General features: G+C 31.8%; 4 protein-coding genes across 5 annotated transcripts in view; 2 read left to right on the top strand and 2 right to left on the bottom strand.

Moving 5' to 3' along the window:
* The window catches only part of LOC139529968 (uncharacterized), a 37,600-nt gene extending 19,842 nt beyond the window's left edge, over nucleotides 1-17,758 (top strand). Inside the window, exons 5-9 of the mRNA XM_071325969.1 lie at nucleotides 13,215-13,338; nucleotides 14,161-14,288; nucleotides 14,874-14,995; nucleotides 16,025-16,184; nucleotides 17,091-17,758. Of these exons, the coding sequence (XP_071182070.1) occupies nucleotides 13,215-13,338; nucleotides 14,161-14,288; nucleotides 14,874-14,995; nucleotides 16,025-16,184; nucleotides 17,091-17,302 (746 nt within the window). The 3' untranslated portion in view covers nucleotides 17,303-17,758. The remainder of the gene's footprint in view (nucleotides 1-13,214; nucleotides 13,339-14,160; nucleotides 14,289-14,873; nucleotides 14,996-16,024; nucleotides 16,185-17,090) is intronic.
* LOC139530002 (receptor-type tyrosine-protein phosphatase alpha-like) overlaps nucleotides 1-18,919 on the top strand; it is a 517,312-nt gene that overhangs the window by 213,693 nt on the left and 284,700 nt on the right. The window lies entirely within an intron of this gene.
* LOC139529970 (ABC transporter F family member 4-like) lies at nucleotides 2,739-4,964 on the bottom strand. The gene is made up of 4 exons (XM_071325973.1): nucleotides 4,734-4,964; nucleotides 3,957-4,091; nucleotides 3,575-3,756; nucleotides 2,739-2,885 (listed from the first exon to the last, which is right to left on the bottom strand). Exons 1-3 carry the CDS (start codon nucleotides 4,962-4,964, stop codon nucleotides 3,586-3,588), a joined length of 537 nt encoding a protein of 178 aa, XP_071182074.1. The 3' UTR covers nucleotides 2,739-2,885; nucleotides 3,575-3,585.
* On the bottom strand, nucleotides 6,294-8,862 carry LOC139529969 (uncharacterized). Of its 2 annotated transcripts, none has more exons than XM_071325970.1 (4): nucleotides 8,539-8,862; nucleotides 8,267-8,356; nucleotides 7,999-8,071; nucleotides 6,294-7,693 (listed from the first exon to the last, which is right to left on the bottom strand). In XM_071325970.1, the coding sequence occupies exons 1-4, from the start codon at nucleotides 8,860-8,862 to the stop codon at nucleotides 7,521-7,523; spliced, it is 660 nt and encodes a 219-aa protein (XP_071182071.1). In that variant the 3' UTR covers nucleotides 6,294-7,520. The 2 variants fall into 2 exon arrangements, with proteins under 2 accessions (XP_071182071.1, XP_071182073.1); XM_071325972.1 differs by having other exon boundaries at nucleotides 6,294-7,479.

Genomic DNA, 18,919 nt, shown 5'->3' with positions numbered 1-18,919 from the left:
ATCAGAGAAAACAATTAGTCAAACCGAGTATGAACATGCGCAACGGGTATGGAATCAAATGAATATTAAGAATATAGGCGAATATCACGATCTTTATCTAAAAACTGACGTTCTATTATTAGCTGATGTATTTGAAACTTTCAGGAAGAAGTGGATAACGAACTATTCCCTCGACCCTGCAAATTATTACACTCTTCCAGGGCTTTCCTGGCAATCTGCATTGAAAATGACTGGTGTGAGACTTGAGCTATTGACAGATCCTACAATGTGGCTCTTCTTTGAGCAGAGTATACGAGGAGGTTTAACAATGGTGAGCTGCAGACATGCAAAAGCAAACAATCCCTACTTGAGCAATTATGATCCAGCTTTACCAACTTCATACTTGATGTATGTAGATGCGAACAATTTATACGGTTTAAGCATGAGCATGCCATTAGCTGTGGGGAAATTCCAGTGGTTGTCAGAAGAGGAAATAAACGATTTCAATGTCTTAAATGTATCCAATAACGCTGACATCGGATATGTCATTGAATGCGATTTGGATTACCCAGATAACTTACACGATCTTCACAATGATTTTCCTCTTGCAGTTGAAAAAGGAGTGATAACAAATGAAATGCTTTCACCTCATTCACGTCATCTGTATGAGCAAGCAAATGATGATGGGAAAGAATACCAACCGAGCACCAAATTGCTAGCTACTTTGAAAGATAAAAAGCATTACATCTTGCACTATGTGAATCTAAAGTTATACCTCAAACTAGGTTTGGTTTTGAAGAAGATTCACAATATAGTTTCATTTGAACAGCGTCCATGGTTGAAACAGTATATTGACTTCAATACCGAAATGAGGAAAAAGGCTACTAGCAATTTCGAGCAAAAACTTTTTAAAAATGGCAACAATGCTATTTTCGGTAAATCAATGGAATCGTTGCGGAAACATATCAACTTCTCTCTCTGTCATAGGTGGGATAAGTTTCAAAAACTTACTGCAAAATCATCATTTAAAAGCTTTAAGATATTCAACGACCACTTGTGCGGCGTGCTACAAACCAAAACAAAAATTTTCTTCAACAAACCAATTTACCTAGGACAAATGATTCTCGATCTGTCAAAGGCGCACATGGTTGATTACTACTACAACCACATGAAAAAACTATACAAGGAGAATGTAACATTATGTTACACAGATACTGACAGTTTCATTATGCATGTGAGAACTGATGACATATATAGAGACATGTCGTTAAACAGTGAGCTATATGACTTTTCAAATTATCCAGCTGATCACCCTCTTTACACCAAAGACAGGAAATCGATTATTGGTTTATTCAAAGATGAATGCAAGTCCATTCAAATGGTGGAATATATCGGACTAAGAGCAAAAATGTATAGTTTTATCACCGCAGACGACAAGGAAACTGTAGTAGCAAAGGGTATTAAAACCCGAAATGTTAGATTCGAACAATATAAAAACACCTTGTTCAATTGTTCTCCACTACTCTCGCATATGTACACTTTGAGAAGTTTCAACCATCAGATTCACATGGTGAAGGTTGTGAAAAGTGGACTATCACCATATGATGACAAGAGACACTTGCTGGATGATAATGTGCATTCGCTAGCATATTTTCATAGAAAATTAAAAGAAAAACATTAATACAATTGTAAATTGAAAAAAAAATCCATATCCGTAATAAATTCAAGAAAAAGAAAACACACTGTACAATAATTATATAATATTTTATTTCATGTAAATAAATATATGATTTTATAATAAAATATATCAACATATTTAAGTTTTTATCCGTTTGCTATCAACCTGGGGAAGTGAAATACATAGGGCAATGGGGAGTAGCATGGTAAAATGGCGACTTTAACTTAAAAACCCCAATGAAAATACATAACTTTAAAACCCAAATGGACCTTCAAACAAACTTCAAACATAATGACAATAGGACAATGGGGAATAACACCTTCAAACATTAAGGCAATAGGACAATGGGGAATAACACCTTCAAACATAGGACAATGTGAAATAACACCTTCGAACATTAGAACAATGGGGAATAGCACCTTCAAACATTAGAACAATGGGGAATAACACCTTCAAACATTATGTCAATGGGGAATAACACCTTCAAATGGGGAATAACACCTTCAAACACACCAGTGAAATACATTGGACAATGGGGAATAACACCTTCAAACACGATGAAAATATTACAAATAAATTTTAGATTAAAATATAAGAGACATATTCTTTGGTAAATTAAACACAATTATGAAAATGGGGAATTACACCTTCAAACGCACCAGTGAAATACATTGTGCAATGGGGAAAAAGACCTTCAAACACGATGAAAATATTACAAATAAATTTCTTAAATTTTAGATTAAAATATATGAGACATATTCTTTGGTAAATTAAACACGTGAAAATCGCATGTTTAATATTTTCCTTAAAATATCGGAAAAGTTCTCCCTATTGAACGAAAGTCCGAGTGAATTTAAAACAGACCCTGGGACGTTCTTTAAATGAATGAATATCTCTTCAGATGTGAAATGGCTGCATTCCCTTATCATTTTATTTAATTGATATCTTTGATCAAAAATTTCCTCGGCAGCATTAAACACATCTAATTCGGCAAATCCAGGATTTAAAACAAATTGAAAGTCTGCATAATCCATAAAAATAATTAAAATTGGTGAGGGAATTTTACAAAAAAAATCTCTCATTTGAATATCACATTTTGTTGTTAATTTATTATAAATACATGCAACAGATAAAGTTCTTAATGAAGGTGGAGCTGACCGCTTTCGTTTTTCACTCAGTGTCTTTTTTTCTACTTCTTCTCCCATTGTCCTTTTTCTGTTCTGATTGGCTAAAAGAAATAAATAAGATACATAAACTCTAGTAAAATAGTTTTCACATCATAAATCTACAGATACATGCATGAAAACAAATGAACAAAGTGCGACACCTGTATTAAGAAATTGGATTTCATAATGGAGATTTCTAAAATAAATGAAAAGGATGAATTGAGTAGTGCAAATGTGGAAGAATATTCACTTAAAATGACAGATGAGCATGATTACAATTTTATCAATATGGATACAGCTGAAATCAGTGACCAGTTTCCACAACTGCACTGGCTTGGTGCAAAGATGAAAATTGTCGGATTGTTATTCTGTTCGATAACTCTAGCAGTTATATTAATAAATGGGCCATTAAACAGTGAAAATGATCCTCCATTCATATCTGATGATGTTAAACGAAACAGTAGCGGAAACGATTTATTTTGTAATAAAATGGACACTTTTGCTTTATCTGAAGATATTTTTGTAAATACATGTATATTGAATAGTGAACTGTTTGTATTATTGAGAAATGATCCTCTTAGAAATGAAATCGCTTTAAATCAAAGGCAATGGTTTTATCTTAAAGCGAGTATTTCACATATTGATAAATCAATCTTTGATTGGAAAAATGTTGCTAAGTTATAAATGATTTCTATCCTAACTATTGTATATAAGAACATATTAGAAACAGAATAAAAATTTGATCACTTACTGGTGTTATCTTCACTCGCCATCTTCAACTGCTTCAGAAAGTATGAATCCAGCTCCAGCTGTTTTCTTTTTCTTCTTTAGCCCCTTGAACGGGCCAGATTCTGCTGCAACAATCACCTTTCTGACGTCCGACTCTGACACTCCCGCCTCCTCATCGCTATCGCTGATAGCAATCACCTTTCTCTAAAATAAGAATATCATAATATAGAAAATCATCTTAAAATTTTAAAGTTATTTCAATGTTTTCAATTTTTTTTTTTTTTTTTTTTTTTTTTTCTTTTTATGGTACATTTAATTGGATAATTACTTTAAATTCATAAACTTGAAAATTATAACTACTTATTTTGATTTACATAGAAAAAAAAAAACAAAAGTTGTTTTACCTTTCTTTTCAAAGTAACTTTTTTTACTTCTTCTTCTTCTACTTCTTCTTCTTCTTCTTCTTCTTCTTCTTCTTCTTCTTCTTCTTCTTCCTCTTCAACAACTATAACCTTCTTTTTCCTGCTAGGTTTTTGCAGCTAAAAAAATTAATATATAATAAAAACAATTGAACGTGTAAGAAATCATATAAATCAACGTTTGCTGTGGGAAAGAAATTCGTATTTATTAGCGGTTGAGAAATTTACCTAGAAACAAAAATGTTGAAATATCTGCAACTGAACGTTTATCAAAACATTTTTTACTTGCTATCAATAACTTTGAAAATTAATACTAACAGTGGTGAAATCAACCCAGAAACAAGTGAAATATCTGCAGCTGAACGCAAGCCGCTTGTAAATACTCTCTATCAATAACTTACTTTTAACTAAAACGTTTGTTGTATATTAAACCTATAAAGTATATATTTATGTTCAATTATTTGCTGTTGAAGGATAATTAGAACGTTTATCATATAGTTTTTACTCGCTTTCAATAACTTTGAAAATTATGTGTACTTACTAGCAGTAGTGAAATTTACGAAAAAACATATAAGGTGAAACATCTGCAGCTGGTGCTTTTATTAAACACTCGCAATATCTTACTTTAAAATAATTTTGTAGATCGCTCCTATTTCTTAGAGAATAAAATATATATCACGCTCAACTATTTGCTGCTGAACGATAATAATTTAGCTATATGTTCATGTAAATATTTACTGCTAAATATTAGAAATCACTAACCTGTTTTTTTATTTCTGCCTCAGCTTTTAAAAGAACTGGCTTCAGATTGCATAGCTCTTTAAACTCATCAGTCCCAAGAGTTATGCTTCTGCTACTTGTTAAACTGCCTATGTGGATATAAACATATCCCTTGTACGGTGTAACCGCAATGTTCTTCTTTCTTCCAAAATTCAACTCAGCCCGCTCTACTTCTCCACCAAATCCCCTCATGTACTCAACCTGGTTCATCATTTTTATCGCTTTATGATAGAATTGAGTGTACCGCGTTAATAAAGGAATAAAGCTTCCGTTTCATTAAATTATGAATAATAGTTTCCAACACTTATTTACTCCTAAAGGCTCGCCAACCTTCCATTATCCATGTTACACCATTTTATTAATTCATATGTAATTTCAGTGTAGATCTGTCCCGATCGCGATTTTTCATGTCAGATTGATCTCCAATATTGCGGCAGTATTTGGATAATACACCTTCTGTTTACATTAAATCTTAGTTCATCAGTTTAAATATAAAGTGTTTATCACCTTTCAAATTTGAAAAGTGATCATTACTCAATAAATTTTGATTGTTTTTATTTAAGATCAATTATATATTATAGATTTGTTCGAACCGGATTTTGATGGTTATTTTTTACATCTCATTACTATTTTTTCTCTCTATATATAATTTTTCCTTCATTAAAACAAAACCTATTTTCTTTTCTTTTCTTTGGATCATATTTTCAATGGTAAATCGAGTTGGATTTTGACGATTATTTTTACATCTCATTACTATCTCCTTTTTTTTTCTCTCTCTCTCTCGCTCTAATTTTTTTCATCGTTAAAACACCTTTTTTCTTTTCTTTGGATCATAGTTTCAATGGTGAATCCTATCTCCTTTTTCTCTCTCTCTATTTTTTCCTTCGTTAGAACATAAGCGACTTTTTTCTTTTCTTTGGATCATCTTTTCTTTGGATCATATTTTCAATGGTGGATCATATCTCCTTTTTCTCTCTCTCTCTATTTTTCCCCCTACATGCTACTTTTTTCTTTTCTTTTCTTTGGATCGTAGTTAATTGTTTTGCTCATGACTTTTTTGCAGCTAGCTAATTTTTCCCATGTGTAAATATTTCATTTGATAAGATTTGAGATTGAAGCTTGTGGATTACCATCTTTTATAATTAATAGTTGATAAAAATGTTTTAAGCAAAGTTTTTGTTTTGCAAATTTCTAGATATGCTCTTTTCTTTTCTTTGGATCATTGTAAATGGTGAATCTTGTTTTGTTCATGACTTTTTTTTCAGCTAGCTTCTTTTTTCCTGTGTAAATATTTCATTTTCTTGACAAGATTTGAGATTGAAGCTTGTGGTTTGACCTCTTTGAAGAGTTGTCTCATCAGCAATTAAACCATATTTCTTTTATAATTAATAAATTTAAAGTAGATAAAAATTAATTAAGCAAAGTTTTTGTTTGCAAATTTCTAGATGATATACAAATGGTGTCAACTGGTAATCATCCACATTGATTGGGGTAGCAATGCAGTGGGAAAAGTTTAAGAAAAGTCTAATTTATTAACACATATCAAATACAAATACTTTATTCCATGAAACAACATAGTAAGTTTCAAAACAAATCAAGTTTTCTGCACTATTTATATAACAATTGTAAATAATATAAACAAGAGAACTATCAAATGAAATTTGGTTATAAAAAACTTACATCATTTGTAATGCACCATTTTTTTCACATAAAACATGTTATAGAAAGCACCATGACAGCGGTTACAAATCAAGAATTTTTATATATTTATCTCTAGGTTTAACTTAATCATATAGCACTATAAAAAGTAATAAAAACAAAAGAAAAAAAGTTTAAGCAAACACAATATGATAAAATATGCGATAATATGTTGTAATTAAATTTGGATGCTGTAAATTCTCATATGAAAAAATTCCAAAGATGAAAATGATGATAAAGTAAACATAAAAACAAAAAGTTCTCCAAACATTATATACATATATATATTATTTACATATATACAATAATACCAATCATATTTGTTTTTTAATTTAATTTATTTCTATTACAAAACTAAACATATGTAAATGGAAAACTAAAAAGAATAATTTAATGAAAGGAATAGATTAATAATGAACTTTAATACCAGAGAAAGTAGATTATTTAATGAAAAGAATAGATTTATAATGAAATTTATGGTTTGAATGAGCATGAAACATATAAACTAAGGTGAATTTATAAAAACAAACTACATGTATACTACTATTTACAATATAATAAAATGAGAGTAGAGAAATGCGAGTATAATCAAAATCTTTTCTTTAATTAAAATAAAGTGTAACTAATCCAAATAAATCAAATGAAAGAAAATTGAAAAGTTTTGGTGATATAATTTTTCATAATATAAGTAGATTTGTAGAATACATCCTCATCAGTGATTATTAAAATTTAGATAACAGTGTATAAATAAGTTTATAAAATTTAGAAAAAAGATTATAAAATTTAGAAAAAAAAAAATAAAAAAAATATAAAATTTAGAAAAAAAATTTAAAAAATTTCATAAAATTTAAAAGTTTAGAAAATTAATCATAGGTTAGTCTCTGTGGCCGAATAGATATCCTGTTTGATCTTCTCAATATTCTTGGTGGTTGTTGTTGTGCTGGGGCTACTCGTCTGTTATTTTCACGTGGTGGAAAAAAATAATTTATAATTTCTTGAAGCCTTTCATAAATTGCGATGAGGATATATTCTACAAATTAAAAAGTAGTAAATACAGAGATAGATATTAACTTAAACAGTTTTTTTTGGTGTATTAACAAAATCTGCAATTTCTATTTCGGATAGTGAATCTGCATCGACATTGAAGGAGAATTGGTGTTGGCGGAAATTGGTTTTTGCAGTTCTCTTCTTTTTGCAGATGCAAAATAACATCAGCGACAAGAGCATAACACATGCTAGAGATGCTGTAAAGATAAATTTGAATATGTCACTTACTTTAAAAATTATAAAATATATTGATATATATAAATAGATTAGACCATTGGTTTTTCTGTTTGAATTGTCTTTATAGCTTACTGTTTGGTGTGAGCTTTTGCTCTGTGTTGAAGGTCATACTTTGATCTATAATACATTGGCACTCATACCGCATCTTTTTCTTATTTATAAATAAGTGTTTTTATTAGAACATGTATATATTTTTATTTTATTTATTTATTTTATTTTTATATTGTTTGTCAATCAAATAAATAAATTAAATTTAGATACTTACCAAAAATCATTATAAGAATGATCTTAATATTATCTAGACCCTTGTCTTCCTCCTGTGCATGTGGTGTTGACTTCTGAAATAAAGAAATAAAATCATGTATTTCATGAAAATGTTGATATTAAAAAATCTTATCCTTCACATTTTAATTTGTTTTTAAGCACTATACTATAGAGAATACAAATTGACTCGTTCATGTACATGTATTTCCTAATAAAAATAGAAAACAAAACGGACGTTTTAATTAAAAAAATATCAGATAAATGCTTACCAGTTGTTTATCAGTGGTGCCGATTGACAATGTGGATCCTGGTGTTACTCTTGTTGCTGCTGTTGTTGTTGTAGAAGCTATGACTCCATTCTGTAAAAAAAAAATATACATAATGTAAGAAATGTTTTACACAATAAAATTAATAAATAATATATAAGATCTGCTCATAGTTTAGGTTGTTTCTAGTCACTTTACATATAGAGACAATACTACGTGATTACTTTAAAGCTCTTATTATTCTGTTATTCTTTTCTAATTTCCTATATACTTACATCACAATGTATACCATTAACAATTGTTATTGTTTCTGGTGCTGCTAAAACATTGCTGCATTTAGAATTTCCTTGTTTGATCTCAATTGAATGCAGGTCTCTATTATTTGCAAGGTCCAATTGTCCGGCAACAAAAAATCTTTCGAATACGACTTTCTTTACATCTAGTCGGATTCTGGTGTTGTAGAGCCCTGCTCCAGTCCATCTGCAATGGAGAGTATCCCCCTCCACTGTGCATACATCTCTCAATTCATGCGAGCATGAAACAGCTGACATTGTGAAACAAATGATGATGAATATAAACATGGTGTTGATGGGTGACATTTTGCAAATATTTTGAGGAATTAAATACCCGGATGAGAAATAAAAACAATAGTCTAATTAGGGAATAAATTAGGGGTAATTAATTCCGTGATATATGGTTGGGATAAGAGTGGTAGATGGATAAGGTTTAATTAATGTTTGAGTATGGATTGTTTTAATAAATAATAATAATAGTTTTTACAATATACGCTAGGGTTAGGGTTAATTAATATATTTTCAATTCTTATTCATTTTTTGTTACAAATGAAACTTAAAAGTTTTATAAAATTTCTTCTCTCAACGCGAAGTCATTTAATCTTCTATTTTTTCAGTTTTACTTTTAACTTCTTTATCCAAAATATTAACAATTTAAATTGTCTATATGTTAAATGCGATGGAAAATAAATCAAAACATTCTTTTATAAGTGAAAAAACAAAATTTTCATTTAATATTATACAACAGTTATATTATGTAATTTTCTTGACGTCTGCAAAATGCAACGTGTGAAAAAATCAAAACAGTCTTTTATATTTCTACAAATTTTAAAATCCAATATTTTGATATTATTCAACAAATATATTATACAATTTTGCTAGCGGGAACAAATTTTTGTCAACGTGGCAAAAATATTTGCTGCTGCCACACAATATATACTACTCCGGAAAATGTTATTACAAAATGGATAATACAAACTCATTATACGGTGATTTTGTTTGTAGAACCCGTAAATTTAGATACATTTATAGTTCACTCGTTTATACTTTTTAGTATATTCGTTATCGGCACTGTAAAGAAACTCATCAAATATTCTAGGCTTTAAATTTTGATCGACAAACTCGCGCTTAGTCTACAAAATATTCACTATTGATGCTCGAATCAAAAAGGTTTAAAATGTTAAATATCGAACGTAGTTAAAGAGCATTGTGGACAAAATATGGTTGAATACTGTCTTTTTTTAACGAATAAGAAAAAAATGGATATAAATTATGATCAGTTACCGTTGACTTAAATTCATAAAATCTGTCGCTGTTAATATTTACACATATTACATTGTATGCTTTTCTTTTACTTTTTATAATTTGTTGGTTGCCTAACGTCCAAATGCAAATAATTTATGCATATATAGGACGAACATAATTTACCAATTAATACAATATGTAGGTTCTGGAAGAGAGGCGTCCGGTATCAAGGTCGCAGAAATTTAGACTGCCACGAGATATGAGGGTAAATTGGATAGGTACAGAAATTTAGCCTTGTAACATATCACCTACGGAGTTGTTGCAAGGACTCTTAACGTGCAAAGAGTGTGGCATTACTCTTCGTGGAGTCTACCCTACATCCGTTTGATTATAATAAAGATATTGAACAATCCTTGAGCTTCAAAAAGAGGGGTATTGGGTTTAACTCTATGATTTTTTTGTTTTTCGACGCTATCAATCAAACATAAGTATTTTTTCAAAATTTAACACCATAAGGTGAAGGGAAAAACCACAATATTTATTTTCAGTATAATTATGCATGTTTCTTTCCTAAATCAGGTGCTAGCAATTCAGTGGTTGTCGTTTGTTGCTGTGTAACATATTCCTTGTCTTCATTTTTTTTATACAGTCATACATATATATATATATATATATATCCGATGGATACATCTGTTGTAGAGTTGTCACTGACTCAGACGTACTTATAAATATAATTATTTTCTGTGACTGTATATTACATTAATTTGTAGGATCCTTTACTATATATAATTTAGCTGATCTGTAACAATAACATCTTCATGCCTTATATATCATGTACTGCAGTACGCCGCTAGATTAAAACTGACGAGGAAAGGTAACACACGGCCAGCGAAAGCTCTTTTTTTGAGAGCCCAGGTGGTCGTGTGGTCTAGCGGGACGGCTGCAGTGCAGGCGATTTGGTGTCACGATATCACAGTAGTATGGGTTCGAATCCCGGCGAGAAAAGAACCAAAAATTTGCGAAAGCAAATTTACAGATCTAACATTGTTGGGTTGATGTTTAGACGAGTTGTATATATATTACTGTAGTACGCCGCTAGATTAAAACTGACGAGGAAAGGTAACACACGGCCAGCGAAAGCTCTTTTTTTGAGAGCCCAGGTGGTTGTGTGGTCTAGCGGGACGGCTACAGTACAGGCGATTTGGTGTCACGATATCACAGTAGCATGGGTTCGAATCCCGGCGAGGGCAGAACCAAACATTTGCGAAAGCAAATTTACAGATCTAACATTGTTGGGTTGATGTTTAGACGAGTTGTATATACATTATGTACACAGCCATGTATCACCATCATTGATGGCGATCCGATGGATACATCTGTTGTAGAGTTGTCACTGACTCAGACGTACTTATAAATATAATTATTTTCTGTGACTGTATATTACATTAATTTGTAGGATCCTTTACTATAGATAATTTAGCTGATCTGTAACAATAACATCTTCATGCCTTATATATCATGTACTGTAGTACGCCGCTAGATTAAAACTGACGAGGAAAGGTAACACACGGCCAGCGAAAGCTCTTTTTTTGAGAGCCCAGGTGGTCGTGTGGTCTAGCGGGACGGCTATAGTGCAGGCGATTTGGTGTCACGATATCACAGTAGCATGGGTTCGAATCCCGGCGAGGGCAGAACCAAACATTTGCGAAAGCAAATTTACAGATCTAACATTGTTGGGTTGATGTTTAGACGAGTTATATATATATATATATATATATATATATATATGTGTAATCCGTAACAGTGTATAGTACATTTGTAGTAAAACATAATATAAATATTTTCGACATGTGAAACTATTGTCAGCAATCTTCATGTCATATCTGCTACTTAATATTAGGCCTACATTTATTCAGGGGGAACATAAGAGGCTTATAATGTAAAGTGGCTTTTTAAAATCTTATGTGACGTTTATTGGGACACTGTTGAAAGCTGGTTGATTAACAATTTAAAATATATATATTATATAGATATGTATACCGAAAATCCATGTACACCAATCATTGTGAGCAGATGCAGGTGCAACAATCGAAAAGTGCTTAAAGTATAAAGCTCAGTGTTGAAGGCAGCACGGTGACCTGTTGTTGATACCTCTATGTCATTTGGTCTTTGGTAGAGGGTTGTCTTATTGGCTATCCTACCTCATCTTTAATTTAATCTGACTTTATCACTGAATCACAGATAACTTGATATCGAATTGTCAATACTTTTGTGGGATTAAATGATGAAAAGTTTACCGAGAACAATAATGCAAAAGTGCCGAATGTAATACTTGTATATACTTAAAACCCGCCAAAGAAATATGATCTGGTGTTTAAAACTACGAATTAAATTACAGAAGGCTTAAAGCAAAGGCTACTACTTCGGATCGCTCTACTTGTTGGACAAACTCAATCAATATTTTTGCTGATTGTTGACATTTAAACTGTTACTTATACATTTGAATCATTGACTTAGTGACATTGGTTATACTTGTAAAGATTTCTGCTTAAGTGGTTCTGTTTAGAAGTGTTAACTATATATAGTTACTAGTACCTTTACTATTTTTGTTACTGCACATTGTATACTATTTAAATGAATGCGAATGAGATATAACAAGAAAAACAGTGTTCGGGAAGATAACTCTTACACAGAAAAGTGATCGATGAAACATAGATTGATCTCTAATAGTAAAACGGTGAAATATAATGGCAGCAATCTGCATTTATTTGATAAAAAATATTGCAAAAGTGGGGGAGGGGAAGGGAGAGGGGGAAGGGGTGAAAATGTCACAAAAGTCCCAAATGTTGGTACAAACAAGAATTTCAATCCATTAGAGTGATACATTTTCTGCAACCATTGATATTTATCTATCATATGCATTCGATTTTTTTTTGCATAGATTGTATTGAAAAGTTCGAGGGTCAAATGTTGGAAAACACTTATTTCTAGACATATGGGCCGTACGGATGTAAAACACGGTCTGCCAAAAAGAAAAATGACATTTAGAACATGCAAAACACATTCCTGATGCTCGTATCAACCATCTTTGAAGGCTATATTATTCTTCGGCTGTCCCATGTCATTTGATTGTTTTTCCAGCATATAAATACATCCATGATCCTTCAGATTACTTTTTAAGTTTGCTTTTATCGTGATTTTTTACAAATGTTTGTATTCCTATTGAGAACATACCATTGTGATAGAAAACAATATTATCTGAACTTATATTGTCATGGTGAATTTCAACAAAACATTGGCATATCATAAACCAACTCTCATTGCATCAGTTACAGAAGTGCAAGAACAAAGTCACAATTGAAACAGATGCAAATTACTATTTCAAGTTAATAGATATTTTTTTCACTTTCCAGGCAAGCATAATCAACATAATATGTACCAAGCTGTGTGTTCCAAGGATATGTATAAACAATGTTTACCGTCAAATTTTATACATTTGATATTTTCAACTTTTGGATACCATTGGTTGTCAGAAAGGTAAGCCGTATCTTATCTGTTCATTTAAACAACATGCTTGATCTTTGTGATTAACTATAATAAATGTATCTACTTCTGTTTATAAAATTTCCACTTTATTGCTTTCCATCATGGTGGTTTGAAGCCATTAGTGTTAAACAATATTCTCGCCATCCTGATATCAATACACAACAAATATCAGTTATTGGTTGCCTCATGGTGTCCGAAAGATTCTATTGGCTAGAATGAGATGAAGAATTGAGAACATGACCATACAGGAGTAACTATATTAAATACGGACACAATTCTAGTCATATAAAAAGGAGGGCCTGAGATGAACAATTACCTGAGTGCTTATTTGACTTGATATGCATATGCACCATAAAAAAATGCATATTACTGCCAACAATCTTTAAGAATTCTGTCAGAATGAGAATAGATGTATTCCATGTTATACAACGAAATGATATAGAAAAAAAAAAATAGATACGCCAAGACCATGGTACCCCGAATTGTACATTAGAAAGGTTAGAATTGTTGTTCGAATGATATGTGATGTTTAGGAGGCTGTGTAGGAAAACACGCATGAGGATATCAATATGCAAATAAATATTGCATCAAAAATAAAGACGGGCTTAAAATACAACACTAATGTGTGTTTGCACTAAGGAGATTAATAAACATTTTCACATACTAAAAAAGCCATATTTAACTTACAATTGTGAATCAGAGAAGCATCCAAAAGCTTTTAAGAAAGCTAACATGCGAAGTTATTTTTTTTTGTAAATTCCAAATTAAAAAAAAAACAGAACACAAAACTAATATTTTGCTTCTTCTGAACAGACCTTGCAATATAGAAAATGGAATGTTTGTACATGATGCTAACGAGAGCGAACAGAAAGAATTTGCTCAACAAGCCGAGAAGGACTGGGAAACATTCTTACTCCAACGAGGAAAAGAATTAAAACGTGGTATGTTTCACACTTTGTATTTTTAGTAAACTCGCGGTTAGGTCCTTGAGTATTAGAAATTATATCAAATAAGGCATGTATATAACTACCGTTACAGTAACGAAACATTCGTTGTTTCTTTAAAAACAAATTAGCAAAAGATACCAGTTGAACTCCAAAACAGTTGATTGAATATGCAAAATATACAGGTCAGGGGGTTTTAAGTGAATGCCTTGCCTGAGGTAAAATAATGCAACTTCTTTAGTACAATATTTTGCATACTACTTTCTATATTAAAGCTGTTACCTACCATTATGAGATGACCACTACGCAACCACGTATTCGTACTGGTTCATAAGTGTTTTTCGTTTCTCTTTTTTAATATAGATTTTACCTTTGGTTTTCCCGAATGTTTTTATACTAGTAATATTTTTGGGGCCCTTTATAGTTTGCTGTTCGGGGTGAGCAAAGGCTCCGTGTTGAAGACCGTACCTTGACCCAGAAGGTTTTATTTTTGTTAAATGGCGACTTGGATGGAGAGTCGTCTCATTGGCACTCATACCACATCTTCCTATATCTATTTAAAGTACTCTTGCTAGTTTTCAGGTGGAATAATGTATCTTCTCGGTTTGGTAAAGGATGACAAAGGAGAATATGGTTCATTAGAGTTTCACAAGCAACTGTCAGAAGTTCAAAAGAAAATGTTTCAAGATGGATTTATATCTAAGGTGATATAATCATAGTAGATTAGGCTCTTATAAAATAACCTTGTATCTCATAGGTTAAAGAAGATGTGGTGTGAGTGCCCATGAGGCAACTCTCTTAGTCTCTATACAAGCCACAATTTGTAAAAGTAAACCATAAAGTCGTGTAGGCTCCTGACATGCCACGGGTACCCGGTAGACACTGTTCAAAGATATCACCTTTCATAATGCATATAAAAGACGGGCGAAATATACCAAAGGGATATACAAACTCATCAATCGAAAACAAACTGAAAATGACATTGCAAAAAACGAAAAACAACGAAAAGACAAACAACAGTACACAAAACACAACAAATATTCGATAGAAAGATGAAAGATTTAGCAACACGATCACCATTAAAATTGGAGGGGGGGGGGGGGGTGGGGGGGGGGGGGGTTGGTCTCTTTTGTATCGATAGTTTCACTCTTTGCACTTGTTATGTTTTTGTTATTTATAATTGTCTTTTATGACATTTCGTTGTAAGATTCTTCAAAATAGAGTTATTATTTCTCAATTTTACGACATCAATCTGCATGAGAAAGATGAACACATAGAAAACTACATAGATACTCACAGCATTCGTCGATATCTGAGGCTGTTCGATAGTCTTGTTTCGACTTTTTGTCAGATATTCGGAATTGTCTAGTTTTATCCATGAAGTACTACATTAAGTGTCAATAAGAAAAGTGCCCACCAACCCCTACTTTTATTTTCATAATTTTCTTTCATATACTTTAAAAATCTTAGAAAATCTGAAATCCTTGTTATTTTTTTATTTACTCTTTCCGGGATCCGCACGTGGCCTTTTTCAAAGCTACATTACTGTCCCTATCCAGAATCTTATCGTTTTCCAAAGGTAGTCCTAATTTCTAGCCCTTCATCCTAGTCGAACCCTATTTAAGGACCTACATACAATATTTCATTTAGAATTGTCTTAAACATGCATGAAATGTTTGCAGTTGGAGGTAAAGCAAACAACAATCAATATTTGTTTTTTTTTATTTATTCAGGAGGAACATAAAAATATGCTCATTAATTTTTATCAACGTTCAGACACTGAAATGAGACTACCGTTTTGCCAAGGATCAAATGTTTCTGCATTAGGTTTAAAGTTACAATCCTTCACAACGAGAAACTGGACAGCGGTCAAACATCCGGGAAACGAAAACAGTAAGTGCATTAAATGATAAACTAGAAGACAAAGTCGTTTGTGGAGAAATAACGGTACATCAATGATCTATTTTGACACGAGATCAATGCCACGCACACACACACACAAAACAACTAAAAGGCATCTAGCGGTCAACTAAGACTTTATATGAACCATAATTAGATAATCACATTATAATACGTTGAATTGCGAGATATTTTTCAAGAACGACAACCTCTGAGTAATGGAATGCGATGGGTTAATATTGAGACAAATGATATATTGTTTTAAATGCCCATTGTCTGTTCTTATTTTGTAATATATCGCTCTCGTACAAAGCTTTGATCTTGTCTGGATTTACCTATATTTATAGATTATCGTTGATCATCTCAACAAGATTGGTTTTCCTCGCTTACGGTACGGCGAAAGAGAGAAAAACAATCGAGTTGAGATGACCAATGATAATCTGTTTACCTATGACGAAGTTGTCAGTTTCAAATCAATTTCATTAGCAACGCCATGTGCCTCCTTTGTTTCTAGCGATAATTGTCTATCTCAAGCGAGTAGCATGATATGAAAACAATTATCACAAAAAAAAAGATCAAAGGAAAAATGCACAAAATAGCGATAAATACTAAGTTGTTTTGATCAGCTCATTCATGTTTGTTTAAGGTTTTGGAATTTTAAATATTTTGGCCTCCGTCATCACCGAAATTAATTAACGAAATGCGCATATTGAGCAAAAACTTCGCTATAACATATGAATATTACTTTGGTCCAGAGCAGTAAGTATACCATTCTTTGGAGAATCGCATTTATTAATAACACTTTTACATAATTGCTACATTAGTATTGAAGAATTTTTTAATTGGATTTTCTTGTGATTTCAAAAAATATAAATATTCTAATCATATAATTAATTGCAGATCAAGAAAAGCAAATGTGGGCCTCGTGTATGACATCTGTTGCAAGAGTTTGGAGTCATAAACCTATGATCGAAAGCTTTCAAAATCACCGCACAATGGCAGACAAAATGAATTTGATGAACCGTTTCTATGACAATTTGAAGACACGTCTACTTGAATGTACTTTTGACTTAGACTACACAATTGTTGATCTTATCATAACAAAAACTTAAGTGTGTGCTTCTACAGTGAATTCATTTATAAAACATACATGCGAATAACCTTAATACACTCTTTTACTATTTGTTGATTTGTTGCCGATTTTTTTTATCACAGGGATCCACGAAAATTAACGTCAGAGGAGAATATTGGGCGCTGTCAAACAAAAGTTGTTATATATGACACGATTCGATCTAGTGTCCCAAAATTTCGAATTAAGTGTCGCTGAATTTTTCAAATAACGTTAACTCTACGTGCCTATCAATAGAATACTTTACCGGTTGTCAAATATCTCACAAGTTTAAAAAGAAAGCAGGCAACCAAGACTTGAAAATCGACGAAATACGAAGCAACAAAAGGAAAGCAAATTGGCTATCGGAGTAAACAATCGTACATAAAATTAAACGATTCCACAACCAGACTAAGTTGTAATATGTGAGAAAAAGAAAGAAAGAAAAAAGATAAAACATGTATAATCTATTTGTTCTTTCTTAGCTACGACTGTTGCAGTCAAACTATGAGTATACATGTACCACATCTCTTAATCTCTATACAAAAATAAATGAAGATATACAAAAGAAGATGTGGCATGATTGTTAATGAGACAACTCTCCACAAGAGACCAAATGACACAGAAATTAACAACTGTAGGTCACAGTACGGTCTACAACAATGAACAACGCCCTTAACGCATTGTCAGATATATGACAAATGTAAAACACTGAGTTACAGGCTCCTGACTTGGGGAAAAGAAAATACATGAAGAATAAGGCGGGGTTAAACATGTTAGTGGGATCCCAAACTTCCCCTAACCTTGGACATTGACGTAAAAGTACAACATAAGAACTAACTATAAAAATCAGTTAAAAAGGATTTAACTCATCAGATGGATACACATACAAATACATCTAACAAAAACACAGAGTGAACTAGGCCAGGTACTTGTATATCCCAACAACAAAAGTTTGACACACTCCCCGTTTCCATTAAAATTGTACAGTAAACAAAACAAATAACTAAAAGATTCAAATTTTTGAGTTACACATGTACAGTATAATATTAAACCAATGGAGAATGAGTTCCTATATGTGTAATGTGAAGTCCGGGTTGAAATAATAATAAAACGTGATAAGAAAATAAAGTTCCGTCTTCAATAGTCTCGGACAAACAAAAACAAATATAGTCAGTTCACAACAGCACAGCGGGTAATTATGTTTCAAGTCAAAATATGATGTGTTGATGCATTTGTGTAAAAAAAGATGAAACAGTTTGAAGGATGTTCTTATTTTTGAAATTTAATTTGTACGTATGTGAAACGTGAATTTATTCATTGTTAAAACCGATCCGCAGAATCTTCTTTTTAGTATTCAAATACATTTTGTACGATGTAGACGATACTACCCAGTGTACATTTACTACAGTACTTGACAAGACATTATAAAACCACCTGCGGAACCTTCAATGTTCCTTTATTCTCTATTCATTAATGTATATATTGTCTAGATTCCATAAAGGGGATAAAAAATGAAGAGAAAAAACCTTAATCCTGTTATTCTATATTCTATTTTTTGTGCTGACTCATTGACATGATCTCTTGTACCACACTATTGTCTTTGTTCATAAAAATCATT

The sequence above is a fragment of the Mytilus edulis genome, chromosome 7, assembly GCF_963676685.1.
Source record: "Mytilus edulis chromosome 7, xbMytEdul2.2, whole genome shotgun sequence".
NCBI lineage: Eukaryota > Metazoa > Mollusca > Bivalvia > Mytilida > Mytilidae > Mytilus > Mytilus edulis.
Note: the sequence above shows the minus strand (reverse complement) of the source record. Positions and strands in the feature narration are given on the sequence as shown.

What these genes read in the sequence shown, in the direction of transcription:
- LOC139529970 (XM_071325973.1), bottom strand. Translation starts at nt 4,964, where the DNA reads ATGATGAACCAGGTTGAGTACATGAGGGGATTTGGTGGAGAAGTAGAG. An exon ending in AGGCAGAAATAAAAAAACAG is followed by an intron (nt 4,092 to 4,733) that starts GTTAGTGATTTC and finishes TAATTTTTTTAG; the next exon opens with CTGCAAAAACCTAGCAGGAA. An exon ending in AAGTTACTTTGAAAAGAAAG is followed by an intron (nt 3,757 to 3,956) that starts GTAAAACAACTT and finishes TTCTTATTTTAG; the next exon opens with AGAAAGGTGATTGCTATCAG.
- LOC139529969 (XM_071325970.1), bottom strand. Translation starts at nt 8,862, where the DNA reads ATGTCACCCATCAACACCATGTTTATATTCATCATCATTTGTTTCACA. An exon ending in GCACCACTGATAAACAACTG is followed by an intron (nt 8,072 to 8,266) that starts GTAAGCATTTAT and finishes TCTTTATTTCAG; the next exon opens with AAGTCAACACCACATGCACA. An exon ending in CATTCTTATAATGATTTTTG is followed by an intron (nt 7,694 to 7,998) that starts GTAAGTATCTAA and finishes TTATCTTTACAG; the next exon opens with CATCTCTAGCATGTGTTATG.